We start from the raw sequence: 17334 nt of genomic DNA on the forward strand, positions 1-17334 counted from the left end.
CTCTCTCTCTCTCTCTCTCTCTCTCTCTCTCTCTCTCTCTCTGTCCCTTTTTCTATCTCTGTCTCTTTTTCTATCTGTCTCTTTACCTTTGTCTGTCTGTCTGTCTGTCTGTCTCTCTCTCTCTCTGTCTCTGCCTCTGTCTCTGTGTCTTGGTCTCTCTCTTTCTCTGTCTATCTCTTTCCTCCCTCCCTTCTTCTCTCTCTGACTCTATCTCTTTGTCTCTGTCTCTCTGTCTCCCTGTCTCCCCTCTTTCATATCAGAACAGTTCTAGAGTTCTCTTTTCTGTTCTCACTATTTTTCTTCTGATGCACTTACTGCCTTTACTCTGCTCCTCCCATCCCACCCCACCCCTACCCCTCTCTAATCTTTCCTTCATTCCATGGGCAGAAAAATATTCTTAAGTATATATCTGCTTGTATTACTCCTCTGCTTAAAATTCTTCAGTGGCTCCCTATTGCCTCCTGAGTAGAGTTAAAACTTCAGTCAGACACAACCGAACAACACAACAACAACAACCTCCAAGGGTTGTTGTGAAGATCAAGTGAGATACTGTTTGTAAAATTAAAAAGTACTTAGCACAGTGCCTGACACATAGTAGGTGCTTAATCTATGATCTTTTCCTTCCTCTCCCCAGTATCAAAGTAGGTAAGGGAAGAAAATGACTCTCTTCTGTAGAGGAAGGGCAAATAATCCCACCTTTTGAGTTCTTTGGGAATAAACAGAGCACAGTAATTTGTTATTCAATAAAACTACTTAATTTCATCTGTCAGAGAGTTAGTAAAGTACTTAGTGTATACGAATACTACTGTAATTATATCTGTTCTTGTTTCAGTTGTGTTCAACCTTTCTTGATCTAATTTTGGGATCACTTTCTTGGGAGAGATACTAGAGTGCTTTGCCATTTCCTTCTCCACCTCATTTTACAGATGAGGAAACTAAGGCAAACAGGGTTAAGTGACTTGCCTAGAATCACAGAGCTAGTAAATGTCTGAGGCTGAATTTGAGCTCCAGAAGATGAGTTTTACTGATTCCAAGCCCAATATTCTATCCACTGTACCACTTAGCTGTCCTTTGTAATTAGATGGTCTTTCCAGCATATTCTTGAAAAATTACTTGCCACCCACATGTATAAAAATATTTCTGGCAGCTCTTTTTGTGGTGGTCAAGAATTGGAAATTGAGAGGGTGCTCATCAGTTGGAGAATGGCTGAATAAGCTGTGGTATATGACTATAATGGAATACTATTGTGCCATCCAAAGAAGGGATGAACAGATGGACTTCAGAAAAACCTGGAAAGACTTCTATGAACTGATGCAAAGTGCAGTGAGCAGAACCAGGAGAACGTTGTACACAGTAACAGCCACAATGTGCAATAACTAACTTTGATAGACTTATGTCTTCTTAGCAATGCAAGGGTCTAAGACAACTCCGACGGACTTATGATGGAAAGTGCTATCCACATCCAGAGAAAGAATGTCTATGAATGTACATCAAAACATACTATTTGGTCTCTTTTTTGTTGTTGTTGTTTTGTTTTATTTCTTCTTTCTTGTGGTTCCCCCCATTGGTTCTAATTCTTCTTTACAACATGACTAATGTGAAAATAAATTCAATATGAATGTATATGTAGAGCTTATATCAGATTACATGCTCTCTTGGGAGGTGGGAGGGGAAAAAAGGAAGGGGAGGAAATTTAAAAGTCAAAAGCTTATGGAAGTAAATGTTGAAAACTAAAAATAGATGTTTTTTTAAAAAGAAAAATTGCTTGCCATTCAAATAATTTCTCTGTTGTAATTTTGTTTTCAGATACATTTTGACATCAAATATCAGTGAACGAACTGAATGCTGCATTTTCTCTTCATATTTTTTTAAGGTAACTATAATTTTACATAATAACAACCTTTTAATTGCTTAACACATCCATTTGCCTACACATTGTGTGTGAGAGGAAGGAGGAAGCTGTGATTAGAAATAGTTATCTCTTCTACATTGTGGGGTTAGGGATATGATGCTCCCACAATTTGGAAAATCCATGTAAAACACTTTGGCCCTCCCTTCATGCCAGAGAGAAAGTCTGATTTTTTTTTCTTCTTTCTTTTATGGGGAATTTACAGTAACTTCTTGTAAATGTGGGCCAAATATCGGGCCATAGACTCTGTGTCATCTGCTGGCCATTACTTGTCATCTGTGGCTTCTGTAAAACTCCCCCAAAATTCTCATTTAATTTGTTATGCCAACCCATAATATATTGAAACCACAATGGGGAAAGTCATTGTGTGAAAAGGATCAGCTATAAGGAGTTCATATTCACTGTACTGGTCAACCTTTCTGTTCAGCTTCTTTTGGATTCACTCTCAGCACCTCCATCCATACCAAGAAGCCTGAGAAAGTCAAAGGGTGGCAAATGTGCCTCCTAAGGAGGGACTCACTAATAGGGTGGATGGTTATTTTGTCATTACAGATGTGGAAACTGTGGCAAACAGGGTTAAGTGACCTGGTCAAGCATATGCAGCTAGCTTCTGAGTTCAGATTTGAACTCAGATCTTCCTGACTCCAGGCCCCATGCTCTATCCACCAAGCCTCATAGCTATCCTTAAGAATACACAGAAAATATTAAGTATTTATGAAGAGAGGCCTCCACAAATGTCTTGTTGTCATGGAGGTGATCCTGGACTTTTGAAGGCTTTACCAGCTAAGTGACGACATAGGCTCATTCTACCAGTGTGGGCTTAGTGGCAGGTAGTAGGCCTGGTATCCAGGGGCCAACCTGGCTACATGTGAAGAGGCTGCTAAGTGATGGCCTTTATGGCCATGGTGGCCTACGAATCAGACAGGAATATGACTGTCAGTCCTGACCAAACTTGTGTGCCTGTACTGTGTGCCTAATGCATAGCATAGGGTGAGCACTGAATAAATGCTTGTGCACTGTTAGTAACAAAAAGCAGAAAGCTGAGTTCTGTGGTATGCAGGAGTTTGCTGAAAGATTTTTCTGACAACGAGCTGCCATTATCAATGGTGTAATGGTGTGGTGAGAATGGAAGGGTGAGACATCATCCTTAAATGGGCCTGAAAGAAGTCTCCATCATGCTGAGCACAGCTGAGCACCTCCATCGTTGGTCTTCTCTGGAGGATCCATGAAAAGCTATGAACAGCAATTACACAGAAGGAAAAGACATGGAGGGATGAAAATCTGTGTCAGAAGAGCAAGTAACCATGCTGTTGCCATCACTACTCCATATAAGTATCAAAAGGAAAATAGGAAGAAGTATAGATGAAATGAAAGTGGCCTAGGCAGGGCCTTTGGGGACCCAAGGTCTGTCCTGACTCTTCCATGTTCTCTTGGGGCCTTGATTTTCTCCTTTACAAAATGGGAGATTTAGGTTTAGATAACTTCTCTATGACTCTTCCAGCCCCAAAGGCCATGTTCAGATGCTAAGCAATCTCTTTGAACTTTGGCTAGTGCTCAAAGGAGAACAGTGTCTGTTGTGAGACCTAAAGTGGTTTCAGAGTGGCCCTCCACTGGGGAGTTCAGGGCCAGGTCCCTACCTGCCATGGTGAAATACTGGATTTACTTAGCTTAATGGCAGGTGTGTATCAGTGAGTTCAAGATTTTTTTTTTAACGTGAAGAAAAGAAAAAAGTAAATAAGGAACTCTTAACAAATACAGCAGTTCCATTACTTACATACACACACACACAGACTTTTTCGAATGATATTTTATTTTTCCTGGATTACATGTAAATACAATTTTTAGCATTCACTTTTTAAAAATTTGACTCCCATATTCTCTCTGTTCATCCTTTCCCTACCCCTCTCCCTCCCCTGAGATGGTAAGCAATTTGATATAGATTATATGCACACATATATACTTAAAAATAAACTCTCCTGTAGTATCAAATTTATGCTATAGTCTTTTGAAAAATTATTTGTTTATTGAAATGGGGTTTGATCATTTTTACGTTCACAATAAAAAAAGAATAGGGAAATTGTTTTTAAATTTCTTCTCTTGAAAAATTAGAACTAGGGTTTCACTGATATTAGCAGGTTTAATATTCCCAAATTGAAAAATGATAGGAAACAGGTTGTCACTTTAAATTACTGTATATTAAGTTGGGAAGTAGGATTTGAAAGAACAGGCTGAAACCCTTTGAAAATTAATCAAGGGGGAAAAAAGACTGTGGTAAAAGTCTTAGTGCAACTTAAAATTTAAGGTTTTTAAATCTGCCTATTTAGGGAAGTGGACTTTGTTCAGGGGCCCCTGGAAACTATATACTGGATTTTGGAGCTCTTTGATAGAATCTCAGTGTTAGAAGGGGTATCAGAAGAATTCCTTGAACATCTACATTGATCTCATCAGACAGTTCCCCTTTCCTTTTTTCTGGTCCTGATCAGGATTATTTTTTGTGTTCATGTTGTCAAAATATCCTTCTTGCCGGCATCCATCCTGTAGTCCTTGAGCCAATTGCTTCAGTAGCCATGGACAACTTCATCTCCAAAAAAAAAAAAAAAGTTGGACTGCCTCAGTGACCTGGACTACCTCATGTAAAGAAAAGAAGAAACCAGTTGGACTATCCCTATGTGGAATGCTTTTCCCTCCTTAGTTTTTTGATACCTTGATTTTGCTGACAAAAAAGGCTTTTATCTGAATGAAAAAAAAGGTTGTGGGTTCTTTTGTTTTTACCTAGAGATGTAGCCATGGGCCTTTGCTTTGTTTACTCTGAAGAATGAATCTGCTTGCTTGATGTATCTGAAGAGGCTGATTCCGTGAAGCCTGGATGAGGCAGCTCTCTGGGGGAAGCATTTCCGAATACAGGGCCAGCTTGTTCAGTCTCTGGCGGGTCATATGCCTCCTCCCAATGCTTCAGAGGGGAAGAGGGGGAGAGATGGAGGCTGCTTTGGGAATGACAAGCTTCCCTGGACTCCTCACTCGCTTCATCTGCTTTTCTCATCCTTTTTTACTCTTTCACCTTCCTTGTTTCTTGAGCACAGGGAGTTTGATCTTGGACATGAAATTACTCCTTTTAGAAAATTGTAAAATTTGATATCTGACTTTTGATAGAATATACATATAAAGTTACTGGTGCAGCCACGTGGTGTAGTGGATAGAGCATTGAGCTTGGAATCTTTCTGAGTTCAAATCTGGCCTTAGCTGTGTGATTCTGGGCAAGTCACTTAACCAGGTTTGCCTCCGTTTCCTCATCTATTAAATGAGCTGGAGAAGGAAATGGCAAATCACTTCAGTATCTTTGCCAAGAAAAACCCAAATGGGGTCATGAAGAGTCAGACATGACTGAAACAACTCAACAACAACAACAAAAATCAATCTATTAATAAAAACTTCTAACTAAAATCATGATTGATTATTAGGGCATTTTAAAAAATTGGTTAGTTCTCTTTAGGATTTTAAAAACATATCAATGAAATAAAATCTTGAAGTAGCATCTTGTTACAGAATGAGACACAAGCTTGTAGTCTTCTGATTGGTCCTTGAAATATACTTAGATCTCTCTTCTGAAGCACCTGTTAAAAGAATTGTATGATGCTTTCACAGCAGGAACAACATTCATGCAAATATACACACATAATATACACACATATATTATACACACTGTTGTTCAGTTGTTTTTAGTTGTATCTGATCCTTCATGACCCCATTTGGGGTTTTCTTAGCAAAGATACTAGAGTGGTTTGCCATTTCCTTCTCTGGTTGATTTTACAAATGAGGAAACTGAGGCAAACAGAGTGAGGTGACTTGCTTAGGGTCCCACAATTCATAAGTGTCTGAGGCCAGATTTAGACTCTGGAAGGAGGAGTCTTCCAGACTCCAAGCCCCAGCACTCTATCCATTGTGCCACCTAGTTGCTCATACACACACACACACACACACACACACACACACATACACACACACTCACACAATAAATATATATTTGCAAGACCTATACTTTCATAATAACACCATTAAATAGTTACTAATAACTAAACTTCATGCAGTACTCTAAAACTTATAAAGTAGCATTATAAAGACTTGCATAGTTACCTAAATTGATTATTGCAGCAATCTTATGAAGAAGGTGCTATTCTCCCCATTTTACAGATGAAGGAAATGAGGCTGAGAGATAATGAAGTGACTTGCCCAGAGTCATAAGGCTGGCCAGTGCCTGAGGCTGGATCTGAACTTGACTTGAAGGACAAACAATGTGTCCACCATACTACCCTGACTTCTTAAAAACAAACTTCTTAAAAGTTTTAAAAAATACCAGGGAGTCCCTGAACATGTGAAGTCTTGTCAGAGGACTTTCACAGCCATGACTTTCTTCTTCTGCCTAATGAGACAGGGAGTGTTGGTCACAATGTTTTTTGGTGACCTCCATGGCTTTCTGGCCAGGTTAAGTGATGACACTTCCTGCCATCAGTGATGCCTTAGAACCTCAGGACTACATGGTCCTTAGTGAGGGTGCAGAAATAGTGGGTGCTCTCATTAGAAAATCATCTCTGTCCATGATACACACACACACACACACACACACACACACACACACACTACTTTGATTTTACTGGTGTCCTTTGATAGCTGTTTAATTTTCTCTCTCTTTTTTCCTTTCCAGGCTCTACTTAGAACCTCTCTAATACATCCCAGACATGACCACGAGTATGCCCAGTATGAAATTGGCCAGCTCATGCCAGGCCTGGACCTCTTCTGTGACCGACACAGAGCGGACGTGACCGTTGTCCTCAGCAGCCTGCTTTACCTCTGTTATGAGCTCCATTCCGTCAGCCACAATCTCATCGTAAGTCAAGTATAAAATTTTAAGACAACAACATATTATGGCAGTTTTGCCACTTCTCACTCATTCATAAGTCTCTCATATAACCTTTCTGGAATCCCCTTTGGCCAGTTTCTTTTGTGTAGCCTTTTGAGTATTATGAAATGGAGATCCCCATGTGCCCTTTTAAGTTAGTCTGTATCTAAAGGTATTAATATTCTTGTACAAACTATTTTCTCACCGAATAGAGAACAAGTCTTTGCCAGCCCGCTTCTATCTGATTTTTCCTACTGTCCTAATGTTAGTCCTTCTGTGATTAAAGCAGCATCACAGAGCTCAGGCATAGAGACTTTTGCACACAAAGCCCATGCACAGAGAGGCCCCCCCTCTTTATTCCTTCTGAATCAGTGGCCCATCCAGCCTTACAAGTGCTTGGTGGGGGAGCTGAGTGCCACAGTTTCATCATTTGCATCATTTGGCTGTTCCACCACCTAATGAGCACCCAAGTGGGCTAGAGATTGCTGACTGTGACGCATAATGAGAACATTTATTTGTGTCCCAGAGAGGCCTACATCAAAGTCACAACTCATCTGGTTCTGAGTGTGGAGGGGTGGGGGCAGAGGAAGACAAACTAAAGCTTGATCCAAGACTTTTGGTGCTCTCAAGGTACCTTACACATCTTAGGACTCCAGCTGAGGGTCAGTCACACAGATGTGCTTCCTTATTCTCTTCCTGTAGAGCAAGCTTTTTAGGAAGCCCCTCCCCACTTTTTTGGTCACTATCAGGATTATTTGTACTTGTGTACTACAGTTTCCTTTTTTACTGCATCCCTTAGTACTAATCCTTGCTGACTAACTCACTCATCTTCCTCCCTTGCCCTGTTTCATCTTTCCTAATTTGTATTCTTTCCTCTTTTTATTACTCTGGCTTCCACGCCCACTTTCTCCTAGATCTTCACCTTTGACTACTTTCCTATAGATTATGCCCCTCACTCTTCTCCTGTCTGGTCCTGGGCAAATCACTTTCCTCAAGTCTACCTCAGTGTCCTCACCTGTAAAAGTGGGGACAGTAAGAGACCTGATCGTATCCCAGGGTTGTTGTGAGGACCAAACGAGATCCTATTTGTAAAAACTCTATTTAAATGCTAGTTATTATTGCTGATTCTACAGTGGCTCCCTGGTAGCTTCTGATTCAGGCCCTTTTTAGAGCCCCAGGTTCCAGTGATATAATGACAGCACAAATATGGTGAGTAGTTAGATAAAGGCACATTGAATGACTAAGTCATTTCTGACATCAAAACAGAAAAAAGTACCAGGACTTTTCCTGTTTGCTCCATTGGGAGCTCTTAGAAAGTAATCAAGTAATCTCCATCATCATCATCATCATCATCATTAATAACAGCAATAATTTTCTTTGCCCCACTGTTTCAGGAGGCACTATTTTTTAACTGTCTGGATTTCTTTGCTTCTTTCCGGACATGACTATTCCTTGGTTGAATTTTTTTAATTGGACTCCTTTTGGTTATCAATGCATGTTCATTTTGGAGACATTTTTACTCATTTCAAAAGCAAAGCTGACGCTTTTCTCAGATGCATGAGAAATTGAGAGGGCTGCGTCAAAATGGATCTTGGAGAGAAAAAAAAATACCAGACATTTTTATATCTTCCTGATGGTTACCATGGAGACCAATGGTGCCATTGTCCACAATTATTTCAAAACTTGTATTACCTTAGGTTCCAAATAAGTTCCTGATCATCTACAGGGAGATTTTAGTTGTTTTTTTTTAAACACAAAAACAAAACAAAACAATACTGTTGTCAGCTACAGAGAGGCAGCTATTGCCAAAGATTCATGAAGCCAAATCATGGGATCATAGATTTAAAGGGAAAGAGAGTCCTGAGACCCTCTAGTCCAACCTCCTCCATTTATAAATGAGGGCAGTGAGATCCAAAGACTTTATGTGACTTGCTCAGGGTAACACAAGTAATAAGTAACAGCCAGAATTTGAACCCAGACCCATTCTCTCCAAACCCAGTTTTCTTTCTACAGTTAGATACTGCCTTGCTATGATAATTTTTGTTTGTTTTGGGGTTTAGGGTTTTTTGTTTTTTTTTTTGGCTACTGGGGTTAAGTGACTTGCTCAGGGTCACAAAGCTAATAAGTGTCTGAGGCTGGATTTCATCTCAGGTCCACCTGATTTCAGGGCCAGTGTTCTATCCACTGTGCCACCTAGCTGCCTCCTATGACAATTTTATTTTGTTTTTCAAAGTGTCCTGAGGAAGAAGAAACAAAGAAAGCTAGATAATTCTCATACTAGGTCAGCAGAACTAGAGCTAACAGACCTAACTAACCAGTACTAACAGACATGGAAAGACCAGAGACCTATTTTTCTATTTAATGCTCACATTTCTTTACTTTGGATAAAATACAGGACATGGAACCAGGGCCTAAAAGGAGGTTGACAGACAAACATCACACCCTCCCTTGGAGTTGTGGTTTTGAGGCAAAATCAAAGGAAGAAGATGCTGCCATCTCAACATTTGTTTCTGGCATGACCAGCCTCACATTTCTTTCCTGTTTTCCTCAGAGCTCCAAGGTCAGGACCTTAGAGGTCATTTAGGCCAAATCCCTTGTTGTTCAGATGCTGAGCATAGTACTCTGAGACCTATAACCATTTAAATTCTTGTTTCAAGTCATCTCATTTCCTGAGCCCTTTAAATCGGTGGTGACACAGAAGTAGATGGTGAAGCTGAAATAATGACTTAATTTTGTTTAGAAAAAGTACATCTCTTCAGTTCCTCTTTTCACTTCCTCAGAGCCTTGGGGTTCTGAGGTAGGTTGTCTTTTAGCTATCAAAGAGGAAACCTGTGCTATTTAGTGTGGACTCTTTGGAAGGGCTCACATTCCTTCCTACAGGTCTTGGTAAGTGTGTGCCTAGCTGATTCAACCTTTTTCAGAAACGGCAGACATCACAGTTACTGAAGAGGGAAAGCTGATTGCTACTCACCATTTCAATATTAATATTTTCCTTAAATGGGAAAGTATCTCTCAGATATTTATGAAATATATGTCTGAAATACCAATTTTTTCCCTCTTTTCTGTAGATTCTGCCGCTCCTTTCACTGTACCAATATTTTGTCTCAGAAGTTTGCCAAGATGTATGTAAATACATAGATGCAAAGATTCTTAAGGTAATGGCATATTGGCTTTTAAGACATTCAATAGATTTTATGTTATTCTTCAATAACAAATTTGTTGCTCATTTTAGATTATTGTCATAAATTAATTTAATCTTAACATTCCAAACTGATCCGACTGTCTTGGAGAGCAATCTGGAATTGTGCCCAAAGAGATATTAATAAGTGTATACCCTTTGGCCTAGCTATACCACTATTTTAAGGTATTTTTATCTCTTTTTTAAGGTATTCAGGGGAAAAGGAAAAGAACCTACCTATGTGTTCTAAAATATTTATAGCACCTCTTTTTATGGTGGCAAAGAACTGAAATTTAGGGGATGTCCATCAATTAGGGAGTTGCTAAACAAGTTATGGTATTAGAGGATTGTGATGAAATACTACTGTGCTGTAAGGAATGATGAGCAGGTTGGTTTTAGAAAAACATGGAAAGACTTGCATGAAATAATAAAGAATGAAGTGAGCAAAACCAAAAGATCATTGTTTACAGTAACAGCAATATTGTTGAAAGAATAACTGTGAACAACTAAGCTATTCTGAGCATTATAAATATTGAAATCAACTACAGAAGGACCCATGAAGAAAGATGCTGTCCAGCACCAGAGGAAGAACGGATAAATAGAAGTATGCCCAGTATGGTTTTACATATTCATAAATCTTGTCTAACAGTGGCCATCTCTAGTGCAAGGAAGAAAGATTGGAAGGAGGGAGACAGCTTGAAACTCACAATAACAAAAAAAAATAAAAGTTAAAATTTTTTTAACAGTCCTTGGTATATAATTTAAGGAGGACTAACATTACATTTCGCATTATTTTAACTAAAGCATGGGAAAATATTACTTGGCTCATTTATATAGCTCCTTAGGTTTTATTAATCTCTTTACATAATAACAGGGCAGCTAGGTGGCATGGTGAATAGAGTGCTGATTCTGAAGTCAGGAAGACCTGAGTACAAATCCAGCTTCAGACATTTACTAGCTGTGTAACCCTGGGCAAATCACTTCATCCTGCTTGCCTCAATTTCCTCACCTATAAAATGGAAAACCACTCCAGTATCTTTGCCAAGAAAACCCCAAATGGGGTCGTGTAGAGAACTGAAAACTACTAGACAACAATAACAGCAACAACATAACAACAGTTAATAATAATAATAACATTTATATAACAATCTAAGGTATTATTGAAATTGATGGTGAAGCTTTAATAATGACTTAGTTTTGTTCAGGAAAAGCAAATCTCTAGACTTCCTGACTCCCTTACAAAGCCCTTTACAAATATCCCATTTTATCCAGACAACATCCTGGGTAGCTAAGTGCTGTTATTGTCCCCATTTTACAGATAAGGAAACAAAGATAAACAAAAATTAAGTGACTAGGCCAGGATCACACAGATAGGAAGTGTCTGAAGCTAGATTTGAACTTCTTCCTGACTCCAGATCCACTATGCCACTTAAATGCCTCAATTTATTTGATCTTCAGAACAACTCTTTTCAGTGGGTTCTGTTATTATAATAGATATGAATTTTCAACATTTTAACAAATGACAGAACAGGCTAAAAAAAAGTTATACGACTTACTTTGAGTCACAGAGAGAGTAAATATTTGAGATTTAGACTCATATTTTTCCAGTTCAGATTCCAGTTGTCAATCCTCAATTCTATGCTGCCAGCTGAAAAGGGCTTAGATAATGTCTTGTTTTATCTATATTTTATCTATCTATATAATTCAAATAGAGCATGGAATCAAGGCATCGTATTTGAATATTTAGTCCTAGACATATTTTTAATTTGTAAATTAAAAAAAATTTAAATACAAAATAAGAAAAGAAAAAAACAGACTTAAACACTAAAACTAAAATAATACAAAATCATATACTTTCTTGATAGTGTTAATAGACTTTGGATTTCTAGATGGGCTTCTTACAATAATCAAAATTTTTAGTTGATTCTTTAAAGTTTTTTTTTATCTATTTCATTAAATATTTCTCAATTACATTAAAAATTTTAACATTAGTTTTTAAAAATTTTGAGTTCCAAATTCTCTTTCTCTCTCCCACCCTTCCCCCACCCTATGAGAAGGCAAGCACTATATTGCAAAATCATGCCGAATACATTTACATATTAGCCATGTTGCAAAAGAAAACATGCATTCAAAAAAACATCAGAGGAAACATAAAGTAAAAACAGTATGCTTCATTCTGCATTTAGAGTTCATTGCTTCTCTCTCTGGAGAAGGATAGCATTTTTCATCATGGCACCTTTGGAATTGTCTTGGATCATTGTCTTGATCAGCCAAGTCTTCCACAGTTGATCATTAGATAAGTCTTCTTCTGGGCCATCGTTCTCCTCCTCCTCAGTCATTTATTATGTGAGTGCTCTGTGAAATACCCCTTGCTTGGGTTTTCGGGTTGCAAAGAAGTGTCAGATGTGACTTTAATGTGCCTTTGAGGGTTGAAAAATAAGAGGACAAATACAGAGGATAAATTACAATGCATGGTAGCATGAGAGGTACCCCACTGATATTGCAGGAAGTAAGCCTTTCTGTATGACACATAGGTATTGACAATAATGATGGTACAACTTCTGAGGCATGGTTTTCAGAGCACTCCTATATATGCATCATTTGATCCTCCCAAGCAATCCATGGGGTACAGTGGGCTGATATTATTATCTTTTTTTTTTTGGTCAGATACAGAAACTTGGAGATTTTAAGTAGGTTCTCAGAATTTGCATCATTAGAATTAGAATTCAAACACTGACCTTTTGATTCCAACTCTAGCTACTTTTCCAGGACACCAAACTTTGGTTGGCTGTTTAGTCCACTGGTCCGTTGGTTTGCATCTCTGTCTCTCACTTTCTTCTTCTTCTCTTCCTTTTTCTCCCTCCACTGCCAGCACATATCTTATTTTATTTTTTTTTCTGTGATTATCAGTGTTAATCAGGATAATCCTGAGTTTAGAGGGATTTGATCCCATTTCTCACACTCTAGCTTAATGTGATGAGATCCAAAGACTAATTTTTTTCTTTTCTTTTGTTTAAAGATAGAAATCCTTATTGACTTAGGACTCCTTTCTGAAGCTTATAATGAAATAGCTAATCTTTGTCCTGGAAAAGGCACCCTCAATGCCACCCCTTCAGGCTCCAAAATTTTCTTGAAACCTAAGGTAAGTCACCAAGGCTAAATCAAAGCCATATTTTTACATTTAAAGCCTTTTCTTCTAAAACCTAAGGAAAGTCATCATCAAATTGTCCTTGTGATGCTGAAGGGTCAGTAGACCCTTTATAAGATGGGGATTAGGGGAAACAACACTAACAGCCTACTTGTATTAGGCATTAGATCATCCTGTCTGGGGCATAGTGTTATTTGGGTGATATGATTTGACCCACAGTGGCCTTGTAGACTCTCAGAGTTATGGCAGGTTCCTATGTAATGGCAGCCCCGCCACTGGAAACACATATTGATGTTGCATTGAATGCATCATGGCATCTGCAGCCTCTGGCTGACTGACCACTGCAAAAACAAAGAATTAGAAAAACAAGGTGGGGAAAGCAGTGCATGCTTAAGAGCCACACGAGGAACATTTAAAGTCATCAGTAATCTGATTTTCATCAGTTTGACTCATTTGAAGAAAATTAGTCATGGCGGCTTCTTGTAGCCTTCTGCATACTGCCTGAGCCAAATTTGTGTGCTTATTCTGACTATTTACATAATTATCAGTTACTCTACAAGGTCCTGCTGCTACAATGCCTCCTTGAAACATGGGTTTATTTGGGTTATTTATGGTGGCACTAATGGAAAACAAGTTCTCATGGGTCCTACTTGTCTGGAAAGGCTTCCAAGACAGCCTTGGTGTGATAGATGATGTCAATCACACTGTCTGAGGACCAACCCAGATGACCATAGATGGACTCATCACCATTGCATTGGCCCCTAGGTTATGAATTCTTTAGCCTTTGAAACCTGTGAACCCCCAAAAAGTAGCCCTCATCAGTCTTCTCCATCTACTTTTCCCTTGCAAAGTGCTGATAGTGATGTGGCCAAGGAGTGCTAAGAATTCCATCTGTAGGTACTTTAAATGTGAGATCTTTGTCGAGGGACCAGCAAAGGATAGGGGGAAGGACTAGGCCTATGAGCTCATTGATATAAGGAACTCCTACCAATGCAGGTTGGCATTTTCTCTGCCACTTAGTTTGAGAGAGGAGCTCAGAGTTACTTGACTTGGTCAAGGTCACATAGCCAGTATGTGTCAGATATGGGACTTCAATCTGAGTTTTTCTCACTCCTAGGATAACTCTGTTCACTATACCATTCTGCCTATTGGCAGTGACTCATCTTTTTAGTTCTAAGTATTTTTGGCAACATGTAGTACAGGAGCAGTGAGGTGTCACAGTAGACAGGGTTTGGTGCCTGCTGTCAGGAAGTGGCTGGTGGAGAAGTGTAGACAATGTAGACAAAAAAGATGTTGATTTTTCTTTGATTAAATGTGCATTGATAGTTATTGATTTTTTTTTGAAAATTTATTTATTTTTAATTTACAACATTCAGTTCCACAAGCTTTTGAGAGTTAAATTTTCTCCCCTTCCCCAAGATGGCGTGCAAGCTGATATAGGCTCTACATATACTTGCATAGTAAACATATTTTCACATTAATCATGTTGTAAAGAAGAATTATAACCAATGTAATGAACCATGAGAAATAAGAAACAAAATAAAACAAAACAAAAAGAGAGAGAAAATAGTATGCTTTAATCTGCATTCACACTCTATAATTCTTTCACTGGATGTGGATAGGTAGTTATTGATTTTTTTGTCATACTCATTTCCCAATGAATCCCACTTTCCTTCCCCTTTGAGAGTCAGCCTTTATTATATAGAGTAAAAAAAAAAAAGGGACAAAATCATTTAGCAAAAACAAATCCCCCCTCCAAAACAGAGAGACATAGGAAAAAACAAAACAAAACAACAAAAAAACTCCAGCATTGTGTGTTCCATATTCACAGTTTCTTACGCCCATAAAGAAGGAAGGGAAATCCATTCTCATACCTCTTCTTTGGGGCTAAGCTTAGCCATTCTAATTTTACAGCATTTTGCTTTGATTATCTTGTAGCCGTCATTCTTTACGTTTACATGGTAAACGTAGTCACTGTGTGTAGTGTTTTAATGGTTCTTCTTACTTCACTTTGCATCAGTTCATATAAATCTTCCCAGGATTCTCTGTAGTCAGCATATTCATGGGAGCACAGTACTTTTCTTGCTACCACAATTTAGAGGAAGTGTTTAAAATAATTAAATCAAATTCCTAGTGGCCTTGTTATTTTACCATTTTATTTATTATAACAACAATGAGATGTTTCATTATGAATATGTACCTAGGTTTGGGGAATGTTAAGAATCTTCTTTTAAAGAGAGTGACCTTCATCAAAAGTTAAACTCTCCTAATTTCTTGTTTTGATTGTTTTGACTGATATTACTAAAGAATAAGAAATGTATGTTCTCTTCTCATCCCTAATTTCTTCATTTTTTTTCTAAGGAAAATATTCCTCCCACTTTTTCCAATTTATTTCAAATTTTATGTCCATTCAGAGATAATTTTGCCTAGCTTTCTTTATTCTGTTCTCAGGAATTGAATTGAGTGCTTAAAGTGGCCCCAGAAATGAAGAATGGTTCTTGTACCTAGGTCTAAATTAAATCACAGTGGAGCTCCAAGAAAATGAATGTATCTTGCCTCTTTGCATTTCCTTTTGCTTTGGTTTTCACAATAATCTGGACTCCTGGCTGCTTTTGCCATGAGTAAATTTGTGTTTTATTTCATTGCTCAGTGCTTTGGGAAGTAGCAGGAAGAGTGTAGCCCACTAGAATGATGAGCTGGGGGTGGGGTGGGGAATCACAGAAAGAAACAAAAATATGGATGGGACCAATGCACATTTGTAGGTCCATGGAAATGGTTAGGTCACAGTTGAGTTGTGGTGAAAAGAGCCCTGGAACTGAAGTCCTAAGGTCTGGATTCCTCTCCAGGCACTACCACTCAGTGTGACCTGGGCAAATCACTTCACTTCTCTGAGACTCAGTTTCCTTATCTGTAAAATTGGACTCATAAAACTTGCAAAACACATCTCATAGGATTGAGGTTTTATACCTTAAAGCCCTAAATAAGCATTAGTTAGATGGTGATGATTTACAGAGCCTTTTTCCATATTATATTGGAATGTGCTGATTATTTGGTTTATTCTCCAAACCTTATTTGATTCTAGTATTGAATCTGTAGAACTGTATTGAAAGTTAGAACTGTACTGAAGCCATTCTCCCATTTCCTGAAGGTTTAACCTAAAGTTTTCTCCTGTATCTTTGCTTAGCTTCCAGCATCTGATCTTTGTGCCGCGGCTAACCATGATATCCTCAGTGCTATAACGTCTTGGTTTCCCTCTTGCTGCTCTGATTGCTACTTCAGAGGAGTCTCCTTCACTTGCTTCCTCCCTTTCTCCGTGACAAAAGACACGTCCCCCCAATATTCATCCAGTCATCAGTCTCCTCGCTTCATATCTGATCCTTCACTGGGCTCACCTTTCTCAGAGATTAAAAGCTATATTTAATATTTGAAAATAATTTATTGATCTACCACCAAAAAGAGTAATAAGTAGTATTTTAAGGGATGCAAAGCACTTTACGGTCAGGTTGTAAAGGATTATAACCAATGGAGTGAACAACGAGAAAGAGGGATGAAATTAAACACAAAAGAGAGAGCAAGGAGTTTGCTTCGCAAAGCACTTTTTAAATATTATCTCCTTTGGGAAGTAGAAAATAATATAAATATAATCTCACAAACAGATAATATAAATATTATCTCACAACAAGCCTAGGAGGTAGATGCTGTTATTATCTCTATTTTTAAAAAGAGGAAACTGAGTTAGGCAGATGCTAAATAATTTGGTCATAGGGTCTGATGTCTGAGGCACGATTTCAGCTCAAGGTTTTCCTGACTGCAAGTGCAGAGCTCTATCCAGTGGGCCATTTAGCAGCCTTCAGGGCTTTTTATTTAACTTTATTTTTTATTTCTTTTTACTGATTCATTTCCTCTCTCCCACTTATCTCTTATATGATCTTCTTTCTGTGATGGGCAGTTGATATCTGAAGCCCAGTTTTTGAACATGACATGAAATCAAGCTAACTGGCCCATGTGAGGATCAGACACATTAACATGGGCATTTTGTAGCACCATGTTTTAACTGATTTTTTTTCAGTTGTGTTCCTCTCTTAATGACCTAAGTTTTAAAAAAAATATCTGAACAAATGATTATGGAATCCTTCTATTCCTCCTCCTCCTCCTCCCCTCTCTCTCTCTCTCTCTCTCTCTCTCTCTCTCTCTCTCTCTCTCTC

At 38.4% G+C, this 17334-nt stretch overlaps 1 protein-coding gene across 1 annotated transcript in view; it reads left to right on the forward strand.

Moving 5' to 3' along the window:
- The window catches only part of CFAP54 (cilia and flagella associated protein 54), a 307374-nt gene that overhangs the window by 177268 nt on the left and 112772 nt on the right, over positions 1-17334 (forward strand). The window contains exons 44-47 of the mRNA XM_069095069.1: positions 1807-1873; positions 6609-6791; positions 9872-9958; positions 13001-13123. Coding sequence (XP_068951170.1) covers positions 1807-1873; positions 6609-6791; positions 9872-9958; positions 13001-13123 — 460 coding nt within the window. The remainder of the gene's footprint in view (positions 1-1806; positions 1874-6608; positions 6792-9871; positions 9959-13000; positions 13124-17334) is intronic.

Source organism: Petaurus breviceps, unplaced genomic scaffold (genome assembly GCF_028583685.1).
Source record: "Petaurus breviceps papuanus isolate PSGF00001 unplaced genomic scaffold, PetGlider_PUasm1.0 225, whole genome shotgun sequence".
NCBI classification, from domain to species: Eukaryota; Metazoa; Chordata; class Mammalia; order Diprotodontia; family Petauridae; genus Petaurus; species Petaurus breviceps.